The sequence below is a fragment of the Cetorhinus maximus genome, chromosome 26 (genome assembly GCF_964194155.1).
Source record: "Cetorhinus maximus chromosome 26, sCetMax3.hap1.1, whole genome shotgun sequence".
Classification (NCBI taxonomy): Eukaryota; Metazoa; Chordata; class Chondrichthyes; order Lamniformes; family Cetorhinidae; genus Cetorhinus; species Cetorhinus maximus.
The window spans coordinates 14,778,478-14,791,106 of record NC_135904.1 but is presented as its reverse complement, the minus strand read 5'-3'; the positions used below and the strand labels follow the sequence as shown (position 1 = coordinate 14,791,106).

General features: G+C 40.5%; 1 protein-coding gene across 13 annotated transcripts in view; it reads left to right on the top strand.

Annotated features, from left to right (window-relative positions):
• Nucleotides 1-12,629, top strand: part of gabpb1 (GA binding protein transcription factor subunit beta 1) — a 91,487-nt gene that overhangs the window by 28,152 nt on the left and 50,706 nt on the right. For 9 of the 13 annotated variants that reach the window (XR_013573471.1, XM_078530162.1, XM_078530163.1 and 6 more), the window contains exons 6-7: nt 4,078-4,191; nt 10,955-11,062. Coding sequence is in view for 12 of the 13 variants with exons in the window: in XM_078530162.1 (XP_078386288.1) it covers nt 4,078-4,191; nt 10,955-11,062 (222 nt within the window). In the remaining variant the exon portion in view is untranslated. The remainder of the gene's footprint in view (nt 1-4,077; nt 4,192-10,954; nt 11,063-12,629) is intronic. The other 4 variants (XM_078530169.1, XM_078530168.1, XM_078530173.1 and 1 more) reach the window with 1 other exon arrangement.

The window sequence follows — 12,629 nt, the reverse complement described above, 5'->3', positions numbered from 1 at the left end:
TATTATTTTTATTTTGAAAATGGACAAGACTTTACCCTGACTAGCCATGGCTCATACCAGAGGAATGTCTAGCAATCGGAAACCAGCAGGGACCTCATTATCTTTAAAGAGGTGCTAATGCCCTCTGTGACTGCTGATAATCAAATTCGAAAGAAATGCACCAACACATTTCTAACGCAGAGCTCCAGCCAATGGAGACAGTATGTCTGCAAAGGACAAAAGGGACCCTGATTCTTCTATGGGAAAATACATCTTTTGTCCAACACCCAGGAGAAGAAGTGGGAGGTATGTCACACGACCTCCCCCAAGCTGCTAGAACCTGTAATATTCCCGTATGGAACTGGACCCAGGCAATCTACCAAATTATCATCTAACAGGGTAGCAGCAGAAAGAGCTCTGCCCAGGTAGAGTCCCTGGCCCTCATCTACACTGTGAACTACTGGAACATTGGAACTTCTGTATCTGACTATTTCAAGACTAATTCATCTCTACGTGCTTTCTCCCTTTGTGGAAATCCTCGCTTCTGGAAAGGCTGATCAACATACAACAGTTGCAGCCTGATAACCTTTGAAGGAATACACCACTGGACCTTTTGATTCTGGGCACTTGACTCATGTGAAACCATAACTCCTATTTTTGTTGTGGCCTTGCCCTTTGCCCATTTCTATCCTTTATCCCTCTTTTATTGTATGAGTGCAAAAAGGGGCAGATATTGCGAAAACCCCTTCCCACGTTTTGCGTGTGTGTGTAAAAAAACAATCTCCTTATCTTGCCATACTTTGAGTTTGCTGCAGAGTTATTAATAGAGGATTGGATCACTTCAAACTGAAGGGTTGGGGAAAACACGCCGCCACTTATAAAGGAGGAAATCAGAAGTCAAAAACATCTTTCTGTTTATGGACGGGTAGTGAGAGGAGAAATCAGGGCTGTTTAAATTAATCCCTCTCCTGTCCATAACACGCAGTGAATTAGGATCTGGAATGCATTACCTGAGAATGTTGTGGAGGCAGATTCAATCATGGCTTTCAGAGAAGACTTGGATCATTACCTGACAAGAAAAAAATTGTAAGGCTGTTGAGAGAAGGTGTGGAGTGCACTAGGTGGATTGCTCTTAGTGAATGAACTTTACTGAGCAACTAAGATTTCAAACAGTCCTAGGAACTGGTGTCTGGTGTATACTTGCGTTGTTTACAGGATATAGGTAACCATTTCTGTAATTTTCTAATGAAGTGCATAAATCATTTTTAGCCTATGATCAATGAGGAACAGTAATCCTATTTTAGTTCTCATTTATTAAAGGAACTGTATTTATATATAATGCCTTATCACATCCTCAGGACACCCCAGTTGCATTACACCCAATAGATTACTCACTTAGAGCAGTCATTGTTGTGGGTAAATGTGACAGTCAATTTGTGCACATCAAGATCTCACAAAGAGTCAATGAATGAATACTTAAAATATCTGTTTGGTGCTGGTTGAAGTATGACAATTGGTCAAGACACCAAACAAACTCCCCTCTGCTCTTCAGATAGTGACATGGAATCACTTGGTTGGCAGATGAAGCCTGAGTTTACACTTGTCTAAAAGGCAACAACTCTGACGTTGGCACCGAAGCTCAATGCTCAAGTCACATTGAGACTTGAATTCATAGCCTTCTGAGTCGGAGGCAGGAATCTACCAACTGCGCTATGCTAATATGTGGGAAAATATCAGTACTTCAATTACCCAGATTTAATTTTCCATTTGTGAGGTTGTATATTTTTGTTATCTATAATAAAACCATAGAAAAGTCACAGTGCAGAAAGAGGCCATTCAGCCCATCATGTCTGGGCCAGTCAGAAAAAGTAAAATAAGAAACTAGCTACTCATTTTTAATCCCACTTTCCAGCACCTGGTCCATAGCCTCGCAGGTTACAGCACTTCAGATGCAGATCCAGGCACCTTTTTAAATGAGTTGTGTTTCAGCCTCAACCACCAATTTAGGCAGTGAATTCCAGTTGCCCACTGCCCTCTGGGTGAAAAAGCTTTTCCTCATGTCCCCTCTAATCCTTCTACCAATCACCTTAAATTTATGTCACCTGGTAATTGACCCCTCAGCTAGGGGAAACAGGTCTTCCCTGTCTACCCTATTTAGGCCCCTCATTATTTTGTATACCTCAATTAGTTCACCCCTCAGCGTCCTCCATTCTAAGGAAAACAACCGTAGCCTATCCAATCTTTCTTCATAGCTGCAATTTTCAAGCCCTGGCAACAATCTTGTAAATCTTCTCTGTACTCCCTCCATAGTAATTATATCCTTCCTGTAATGTGGTGACCAGAACTGTACACAATATTCTAGCTGTGGCCTAACCAGCATTTTATACGGTTCCAGCATTACATCCCTGCTTTTGTATTCAATACCTCGTCCAATAAAGGAAAGCATTCCATATGCTTTCTTTACCACCTTATCCATCTGTTCTTGCACCTTCAGAGTCCTGTGGGCATGTACTCCAAGGCCTCTCATTTCCTCAACCCTTCCTCATACCCTCCCATTTATTGAGTATTCCCTTGCTTTCTTTGTCCCCCCCAAATGCATTACCTCACACTTTTCTGGATTGAATTCCATTTGCCACTTTCCTGTCCACTCAGCCAAACCATTGATATTATCCTGGAGACAACCACTATCATCTTCATTATCAACTACGTGGCCAATTTTTGTCTTCTGCAAATTTCCCAATCGTGCCTCCCACATTTAAGTCCAAATCATTAATCTATACAACAAACAGCAAGGGCCCCAACACTGATTCCAGTGGAATACCACTGGAAACCGCATTCCACACACAAAAACATCCATCGACCATTACCCTTTGGTTCGTGTCGCTGAGCCAATTTTTGATCCAACTCACCATCTTCTCATGGGATCTCACTTTTTTGACACTGTCTGCTATGTGGGTCCTTGTCCAATGCCTTACTGAAATCCATTTAGTCAACACCCACTGCAGTGCCCTCTTAAATACTTCTTGTTACTTCCTCAAAAAATTCTATTAAGTTAGTAAGACTGGATATTCCCCAAACAAAATCATGCTGACTATCCCTGATCAATCTATGCCTTTCTACGTAACAGTTTATCCTGTCTCTCAGAATTGATTCCAATAATTTTAAGAAGTGCTATGATTTTAAGAAATGCTCTTAGACTTTGGACAGAAAAGGTTTAATGGCCTTTCAAAGGACCTGTTTATTAAACCTCGATTTTTGCCAGTCCTGGCAGGAGTGAGATGGACAGTAGGATGATAATTAGATTTGAGAATTTCTCATGCTGTTCAAGGCACGCATCATTTTAACAGGTAATTTTTTTGGATAACTGCCCATCCAAGAGAAATGGGTACCAAGTCAAAATCTGAGTCCAATGACAGCATTTGTGAGTTCTTGTAGAGACCTTGCAAGGGGATCTGGACCCCTATGTCGTGAATTTCCTCACCCTCCCCTCATTGGGGCCGTTTGTACTCTGCTCATTTATCTCGCTGGGGAACCTATCCCTGTGGTGTCAGTGATGGACTTCAGCCATGTGATTTCCTTCTCACCCACCAGCCTCTACCTCATCTTTGTTTTGCATAACTTATTTTTAAACTATATAATTGTAATGTGTGTTCTTGGCAGTAAAGAGGGAGCTTTACCGTGTGGCCGTATCTGACCCTGAAGTGTTTAATGCTGACACTAGTTGCCGTTAAATTGGAGTGTACCATTTCCCAACACTGACATCCATTCCCTTCTGCTTGACAATACCACTAATGATATCAAAAGGTATTAAACTAGAACCGACTTTTCTCATGTCATTCTGATCAGTTAAAGTAACCCATCTCAATGCATAAAAGTGATTACCAAATTGATTGCAGATGTTCATTATTATTTATATTTTAAAAGTACTTGGAATAAAATTAAGTGCCAAGTTTAGCTTTGTTTTTAACAGCATTCTAAAGATTTTTGTATAATGCTTTTAATGTTTAACAGCATTTTAAAATGGTGTGTATAAGTGTAGATCTTCGGTAATCTATTATCTGAGGAATGGCACGTAATGCTTGATTTTTTTACTTTTAGACTCTTCGGGTATTTCTACGGTACAATTTGGGAATTCCTCTACGTCAGTGTTGGCTACATTAGCTGCTTTGGCAGAGGCATCAGCACCATTGACACATACAACTGAAGCACCAGGTTAGGAAAATGGCTGCTGTTCATTTTGCTAAAGCATTCGGGGAGCGCTATTATTAATGCGCTATTAAAAATGTGTGAGAAATGGAAATCTGTAAATAATGAAATGGTGTCCCCAGTATTGTGTATCTTGTAACTTAATGCAGAGGTTTTAATGAGTCTTGAGTGAACAATGCACTCACACCCTCCATGCACCACTCTTGACCATTTATATTACTCATCCCATGTAACTCTCAAATTTGCAGTGAAAGGTGGAAACTTGTCAATGTTCTGCATAGGCATCACAGCATTGCTGATTCAAACATTGAACCTGCACTGAGCCAATGAGTTTAACACTCCATTTACATCTTTTTGCTTAACAAAAACATACATTGCTGATATCTCTAAAATATCCAGTGTCATGGTCTAGTGACCTTTATCATGACACGTCAGGGCTGGGAATTGACCCTCACCATATATTTAGTAGGCCACCATTGGATACAGCAGATCAATGGCAGACCATTAAATGGACAGAAATCTATATCCACACTCCTGTCCGCATAGGATTGGGTCAATCATATTAGTGTCGGTGGTTTATAGAGGCAGGAATGTTTACTTTCAATGGTACTTCAGGAAGATAAAAGTGTCTTCAGTGCAGACACAGAAGATATTGAGTGCATCAGGTAAGAGTCCATAGTCTGGAGTTGTACATCTCAGGCAATCCCTCGATTGGATATTTTTCCTTAACTAATGCCTCTCAGACATCTGCAGGTAGTTAGTTCCCCTCCTGATGACACAGATGCGCCAGTGCCCGTCTTCTATGATGCCTTTGCTGGATGGCTGCATCCTGACCAGCCTCCCCTTCTGGTGCTGCCTGCTGCTGCTGTTGCGGCCTCTGTTGTTGACTGGCAAGAGGCCTTCTTTTGCGCATCTGCTGCTCCTGCTTCCAGTGTGGCAGGAATATTGGGTGTATGAGACCCATAGGCATTCCAGCAATTGAACTGTGTGAAGAAGGTAGACTGTGAAATGAGAACATTTCTATCCATGGATTTCACCCACAGAACTGGTGAACAGTGAGAATTTCAACTCATTGTGTTGTCCACAACCAGAACTCCACTCGCTGCACATTGGGCTCCTCCCACTTCAATCTCCAAACCTGTCACAGCATGTGTTTGTGTTTTTGTAGACATAGAGAACATGGTCATCATCAGGTTTACGTTAGAACCCAGTTACTCTTCTTGACCTTCACGCTTGCCCCCATCAACTTTGAGTCTCCCAAAATCACTTTGCGCCTTCCCTTAATAACTCTTTAACTTCCCCCCATTACCCTGCACCCAGTCACCATCAAGTTGGAATTGTCATCTTCTCCCCCACCCCCCACCAAGCCTACGCCCATTCCTGACAACATTCCCCCGCTGACCCTAGACTCTCCCCACATCATCTTTAGAGCTTCTGTCAGATCCCTTGATCCCCCCCACTTAACCTTTGAGTATGCCAACTTCAGACTGGACCTGTCCTACCATAAGTGTCTCACCCCAAGACTGTGAATGTTCTCTCTACCAGACAATACCCTGAGATGGACCCACTCGTGGACACTACAAACTCTGTACTTTTCTTATAATTTTTTTTACCTTCACTGGCTGTCCCCACCAGCCCCCCCCCCCCCCCCCCCCCCCCAACCAACCACACCTATGATGCCAAGGCTTCCACTTCTTGATGCCCCTGACTGTGCCCTCTATCTGTACTTGGATCTCTTTTCCACACCTCCACCTGACCCCAAACCCACCTGGCTCAGCCCTGGCTCACTTGCCAGTCCCGAGCCTCTATGCAAGCTGCCATTCTCCTGCTCCCTTCCCTTGTGCTGCAGAGTTCAGCAAGGAAAACTGCACCAAAGCCAACTGGCTCATGCCACCTTTAAACAAATGTGAACTGGGTGCCACATGATACTCATGCGCCATGACTTAATGCTGAAGATAGGAAGTAATTACAAAAAGTTTTAACAGAATGAGTATTCATGGGATGCAAATGAATTACAAGTAGGAACCCACAGTGGGATGACGTGAGGCTTGAACCCACCACAAATGCACTGCTGTCTAAACCTCTGCATCTCAACCTGCCATTGGGAAAGTGAAATTTTGGCTCCCGCCTAATTAAGTCACCCTGCCCTCCCTCATGTTTCCCACTCTTACAGGCCCCATAAACGTTCCCCAATGTGTTACATTATAAGACTTTAATGCTAAGGTCTGGGAATGCATTAGTTTAATTTTGCCTCATTTTTATATGGAGCTTATTGAAATCATCATTCTTGTTGTAAAGATGTGTTAATCCACGTTTTTTTGTTAACCAACAGTGAGAATTAAGCTACGTGATTTTAAAAGAAATTAAGAAATAAAGTATCAAATTTCATTATTCCTCACTGTTCCTTGACACCAGTGGCAAAGATCACCACTGAAATTTGACATGTAACAGTTGTCGCAGATTAGTAGTGAAGTTATATTAGACTGTAGTCCTGGTGGCAAATTCAGTTTTAAAATGAAGTTTTATCAAGAGACAGATCATTGTGCTAGCGTATGCTGAAAATGGTTCCCTTTAAAGTTTGGAAGCAGGAGCTATTTCCAATTAAATAACATATAAATCATTTAGATTTTGTTTTGCCTTGTCCTATGGAAGAAGGTCAATGTTTTCTATTAGTTTTAAACTTTTTCAATGGCTTCAGAAACCACACATTATTTCTTAATTGATAAACTACAGTTCCCAGGCATTTGTCAGTGCCGTCTGCATGAGCCTTGGAAGCTATCTGAACGTCATCAGGGAAGCACCTGTCTTCTGTTCAGTGGTTTGGTCTGAATGTATGGCGAAGATTCTGAACTCGCTGTGAAATTACTGGCATTGCCTTTCTGGTTTTGGGGACAGTTGCTCAGTTATTGTGCACATAGGAAAACAAACAGAAAACACTCAGGTTTTCCTGTGGGACTTGATAATTATTGTAAATAGGAGACGATTCATTGTACAGAATGGCCAATTTCACACTTAACAGGTGGGTTGTTTACTCATGATCAAGCTTGTGTCACACAGTCAACCTTTGGAATGAAGGAGTGAAGAACCTAGAAGAACCTAAAAAGGTTCCTATAATGCTTCTTAAATACTCCATTGTAGGTACTAATGGATTCTTGCTGATCAGATTTTACAAGATGAACTCCAGGTGTACATTATACAAGAAACAGAATGTCCATATTCAAGATCCTATAATGCAGTTGACTCCGATTTTGCCGAATGCATGATTGACTGGGGGAGACAGTGGTGTAGTGGTAATGTCACTGGTCTAGCAATCCAGACACCTAGGCTAATGCTGTGGGAACATGGGTTCAAATCACACTACAGCAACTGGTGGATCTTGAATTCAGTTAATAAATCTGGAATATGAAGCTAGTCTTTTTTTATATATAAAGCTACTTTTTATATATAAAGCTAGTTTAAAAAAAAATAAATTTGGAATATAAAGCTAGTCTCAGTGATGATGACCATGAAACTATTATCGGTTGTTGTAAAAAACCCATCTGGTTCACAAATACCCTTTAGGGAAGGAAATCTGCTGTCCTTGCCTGGCCTGGCTTACATGTAACTCCAGATCCACAGCAATGCAGTTGACTCTTAACTGCCCTCTGAAATGGCCTAGCAAGGTCAGCTGAAGGGCAATTCGGCATGGGCAACAAATGCTGTCCTTGCCAGCAACACCCGCATCCCATGAAAAAATAACAAAAAGGTGGGTCTTTGCCTATAGCCAAATAATTTACTGATTACTTTGAGGTGCTTAAACGTGAGGTCCCTAAAGAACCTTTGCCATTGCTGTGTGTTTTTCCAGCCCATTTGTTTAAAGGAAATCTAGTCAAGTTCCTGTTGTTTTGCCTTTTAAATTTCCACTGGTGGAATATTGAAGGTTGCAGGTCTATTAACTTGTCAGAAGCAGTAGTCACAAGTTTAAAAAATAAATCCTACCAGACAACTAATGAAGAATATAAGTAACCTGCTTCCTATGTGTTGTATACACTGCTCTGTGTTTGGGGCAGTTTGTTGAGAGTTTACACAAAAACGTTTCACTAGTGGGAGCAAAATTGTGTTCCCTATTTTATGTTGTATGCAAATTTTGATGTTGTATTCCATATCATTAAATATTAAGAAGGGTAATGGTCTTAACACTGACCACTGTTTATATCCGTTAATCACTATCTAAGTCGTTGTAGCCAGCTTCCTATCTATACTGCCACATTCCTTTTAATGCCGTGTGTTTTAGTAACCAGCTTCCTTTGCAACACCTTTTCAAACAACCCCCCACACACTCAACATCCACTGTATTTCCTTTAATACACTGTTGCTTCCTCAAACTGATGTATTTTTAACAAATCTCTTTTTCTAGGTGAAATGGACTTTACTGTGGCTCTCGAAGCTTACCCACTAATAAGTTAACAGGTTCATTCCTTTCTCCCTTTTTGAATAGAGAAGTTGTAATGCTTCAAAACTTCCGAATCACTAGGGCAACTCCCATACACAAGGATGTTTGAAGAATTTTAATTAGACCTCGACTATTTTGTTTCTGACTTCACTGAGCATTCTAGAATACAGTCACCAGGGCCTGTGCCTTTTTCAGATCAAGTCCCACTAGTTTCTAGCACTACTTCCTTATCTATAGCAAAAACAAAAATACCTGGAAAAACTCAGCAGGTCTGACAGCCTCTATCCAGCTCTACTTGTCCCACCCCCCACCTTAAACCAGCTTATATTTCACCTCTTTTCTATTTTCCCTTAGTTCTGTTGAAGAGTCATAGGGACTCGAAACGTTAACTGTGTTCCTCTCTGCAGATGCTGTCAGACCTGCTGAGTTTTTCCAGGTATTTTTGTTTTTGTTTTGGATTTCCAGCATCCGCAGTTTTTTTGCTTTTGTCCTTATCTATAGTCTTTTCTTTGCCTTACAGTTCAGCTGAGCTAATGTGATTGGGGGTGGGGTGGGTAAATAAAAGAAAACTTCGATCTTTGATGGTTCCCTCTTTGTTTCAAATGTTTATATCCAAGCTAATCATGCTCCTCTAATTAATTTCTACAAACTAGAGCTAGCACTGCCTCTTTCCTTAAACATCTACTATAAGTAGGATGACTTTATGGATATTATTGGCTACAATAATTCAGGTTTACTGATTCAGTGAATGAATAATTGATTGTAGGATTTATTTTATTCTAAATGTGCGCATTGTTGGCAAGTCTGACATTTATTGCCCCTCCCTATCCCTTAGGTGATGGTAAGGGTTGCCTTGTTCAAGTGCTGTTGCCATCAATAGAAATGAATGAAAGTACAGTGGAGTTCATGGTGATGGAGTAAGTGCAGCCTGCTACATGTTAACAGCCAGCCTTCAATACTGTAACCACAATATGCTGAGGGAATCAGAACACACTCTATCTCAGAATGTGTGTCTCTCAGAATGTTTGTTCCCTGAGAACAGTCAGTATGAGACTAGCTTAACATCGGTAAGAGCTTCTTGTACATGGTTACCTTCACGCTATTTCTTGGCTATGATAATGAGCAATTTAGAATAAAATAATAGTACCTCCTCGAGGAAATAATGAATGAAAAAAAGCTGTTGTGCTGGAATCTATTCAGATTAGAGAGCTCTAGTGGCTACGTTTGTGCCTTAGGTGGGCGCTGGGGAGGAAATACGTTCATGCAAAGCTTTTGGACTTTGTAATTACAAAAAAAACTGAGATTTCACAGAATCGTAGAAACTGACAACTATAGGGGTCATATGGCCCATCATGCCCGTAGTAGCTCTTTGAGTGAGAAGCCATACTTAGAGTCACAGCTCTGCTTTTTGTCGTAAAACTCTTAAGTTCCTCATCCTGTCCAGCTCCCATTTTAAAACTATTTATGGAATCAGTTTCCACCACCTTTTTCTGGTAGAGCATTCCAGATCCTGACAACTCTGAAAATGTTTATCCTCCTCCTCCCCTCTAGAACTTCTGCCAACGATTTTAAATCTATGTCCTTTGGTTATTGAGTCATTTGCCATGGGGAACAGCCTTTTTCTATCTATTCTATCAAAACCTTCATCTGAAAGATTTGAAAAAAGGCACATCTGAATTTATGCTGTTAACCAATGGAATGTTAAGATGCTTTATACATATATGTATAGAATATATAGTAATCAGTAATATCTATATTAATTATATAATATATAAAACTCAGTACTGGGTTTCTTGTTATTAATATAATCACTAAATAATTGACCAGATATTCTATGATAGCAACCTCAACCTTTGTGTAATTAACAACCTATCTCACTCAGCTCCCCAGATTTAATTCCTCTGCACAAATCCATATAACAAAAGAGCAATATTTTAATCTATATCTGAGAAAATATTAATGACAGAGTTCAGACTCATGTATTCTGCTCCTTGGTCTCTCTCCTTTGAGTTGGATATTTTATTGCTATATTCAGTAAAACAATTTCTGCTAATGTCATTTTCTCTCCCACCCATTTCTGTTAAATAATTTTCACTTAACACGTACCATTTAATAGATTTGACGGCCTTAAAGTGTAGTATTCCCAGTAGGTATAAGATGAGAACCTATGGTAGTATTGTAGCATTGTTTTGTGGTTATGCTTAACTAGAAGAGATTACTCTAAATAGCTTTAGAAAAGGAGTTTATTTAAATAGTTAGTCTTAACAATATAGGTTAGTTCATATAGTCTTATAACATATTGAAGATGACCTAACCCATCCCTTGGTTTTTACACAGCGAGGAGTTACAGAAGGGCTTGCTTTTCGTTTACGAATACCAGAGTTTGGAATGATGAGGACAACTATGTGCCTGCTGTTTCAGAACTGAATGGACCCCACTTTGAGAGTAAATATGACGGGCAGTCTCTGTGCTTAAGAAATAAGTGGGGTGGTCTTAAAGTTAAAAGCAAACATGCCTCACCTGCTCCTGAGATTCTTTCAAAGCACACTTGCTTACCTAATACTTTGTTCAAAAACAGCCTAGACTGATATGAATGTAACCTTCCACGTTGTCCACAAAATGCCTCTTAATGGAGAGATACTTGGTTACGAAAGTGCTGAAAATAGTAACAAAGAAGTCCCTCTTAACCATTTTGAATCTGAGTTGGAATGGAGGGGATCAAATGACATGGAATAAAGTTTTGTGAGACTTGCATGGCTTTAGGCATAGTATAACTTTTCTCCCAACAGTGTTTGTTACATTGTTATTAAAAATAAATGGTTTGTTAGAGGTTTTGGTGCAGAACTAGGGCAGAGGGCGAATTAAAGGATGAAGTGAGATCCAAACTGGAGACTCTGACATTCCAATAGTCCTTATGCCAAAATATATGATGAAGAAAAGCATAGCGAAATAGTAATACTTTAGTTGTGATCCACTATTTTAGCCTGGAATCTCCTGGATCAAGTATGTCCCACTCTTGAAGCTCCTATTGCTAAGGCTGTTGGACAGTAGGTGTTTCAGAACTGAACATCAATGCAGCTTTGATCTGGTTACTAGGATAAGCACAAAGTGACTTCACCCACCCAGCCCCACCAAATGTCACTTTTGATCAAGGTCAGAAAGCTGCTTCATGGGGCACTCGATGAGTCCTTGCCCAACTTCTGAGTGCAGCACCATGAAATATTAATTCCATTTTTTAAATTCAACCGTGGGATTTGAGTGTCATTGGCATGACCAGCATTTATTGCCCGTCAGTAATTGCCCCTGAGAAGGTGGTGGTGAGCCACCGCCTTGAACTGCTCCTGTCCATGTGGTATAGGTACACCCACAGTGCTGTTAGGCAGGGAGTTCCAGGATTTCAATCCAGCGATAGTGATGGACAGTGAATGTTATTGGAGTAAACTACAAAATTATGATTGTATAACAGTCTTGGACAGGAATTCTATTATGTAATTTTCAGCAGCTTCAGATTAAGATCCTTAAAATGTTGCAATAGCTCTTTCTGACACTTTTTTCTCCTTGCCCTCTGAATGCATTGATTTAATATGGGGTACGTTTTCATAAACACTGCTCTCTTGGCTTTTCCTCTAAGCAGTTCCTCATCTGTGAGCTGAAACAATGAATGTTTGCAGGCTATTTCTCCACAGGAGATTCACATCTGAGCAAACCCTTCCCTACCTCCAACAAGGTTGCTGAGGCCAGTTGTAATATTTTTACTATAATAAAAAACAAAACCTGCTGGAATTGCTTAGCAGGTCTGGTAGCAGTGTGGAGAGTAAACAGAGTTAACGTTGAAGCTCTGACACTTTTCACCATTCTGATGAAAGGCTACAGGCCTGAAACGTTAACCCTGTTTCTCTCTCCGTAGATGCTGCCGGACCTGCTGAGTATACCAGCATTTTCTGTTTTTATCTCAGATTTCCAACTTCAGCAGTATTTTGCTTTTGTCATGTTTTTACCACCTTAAGATCAT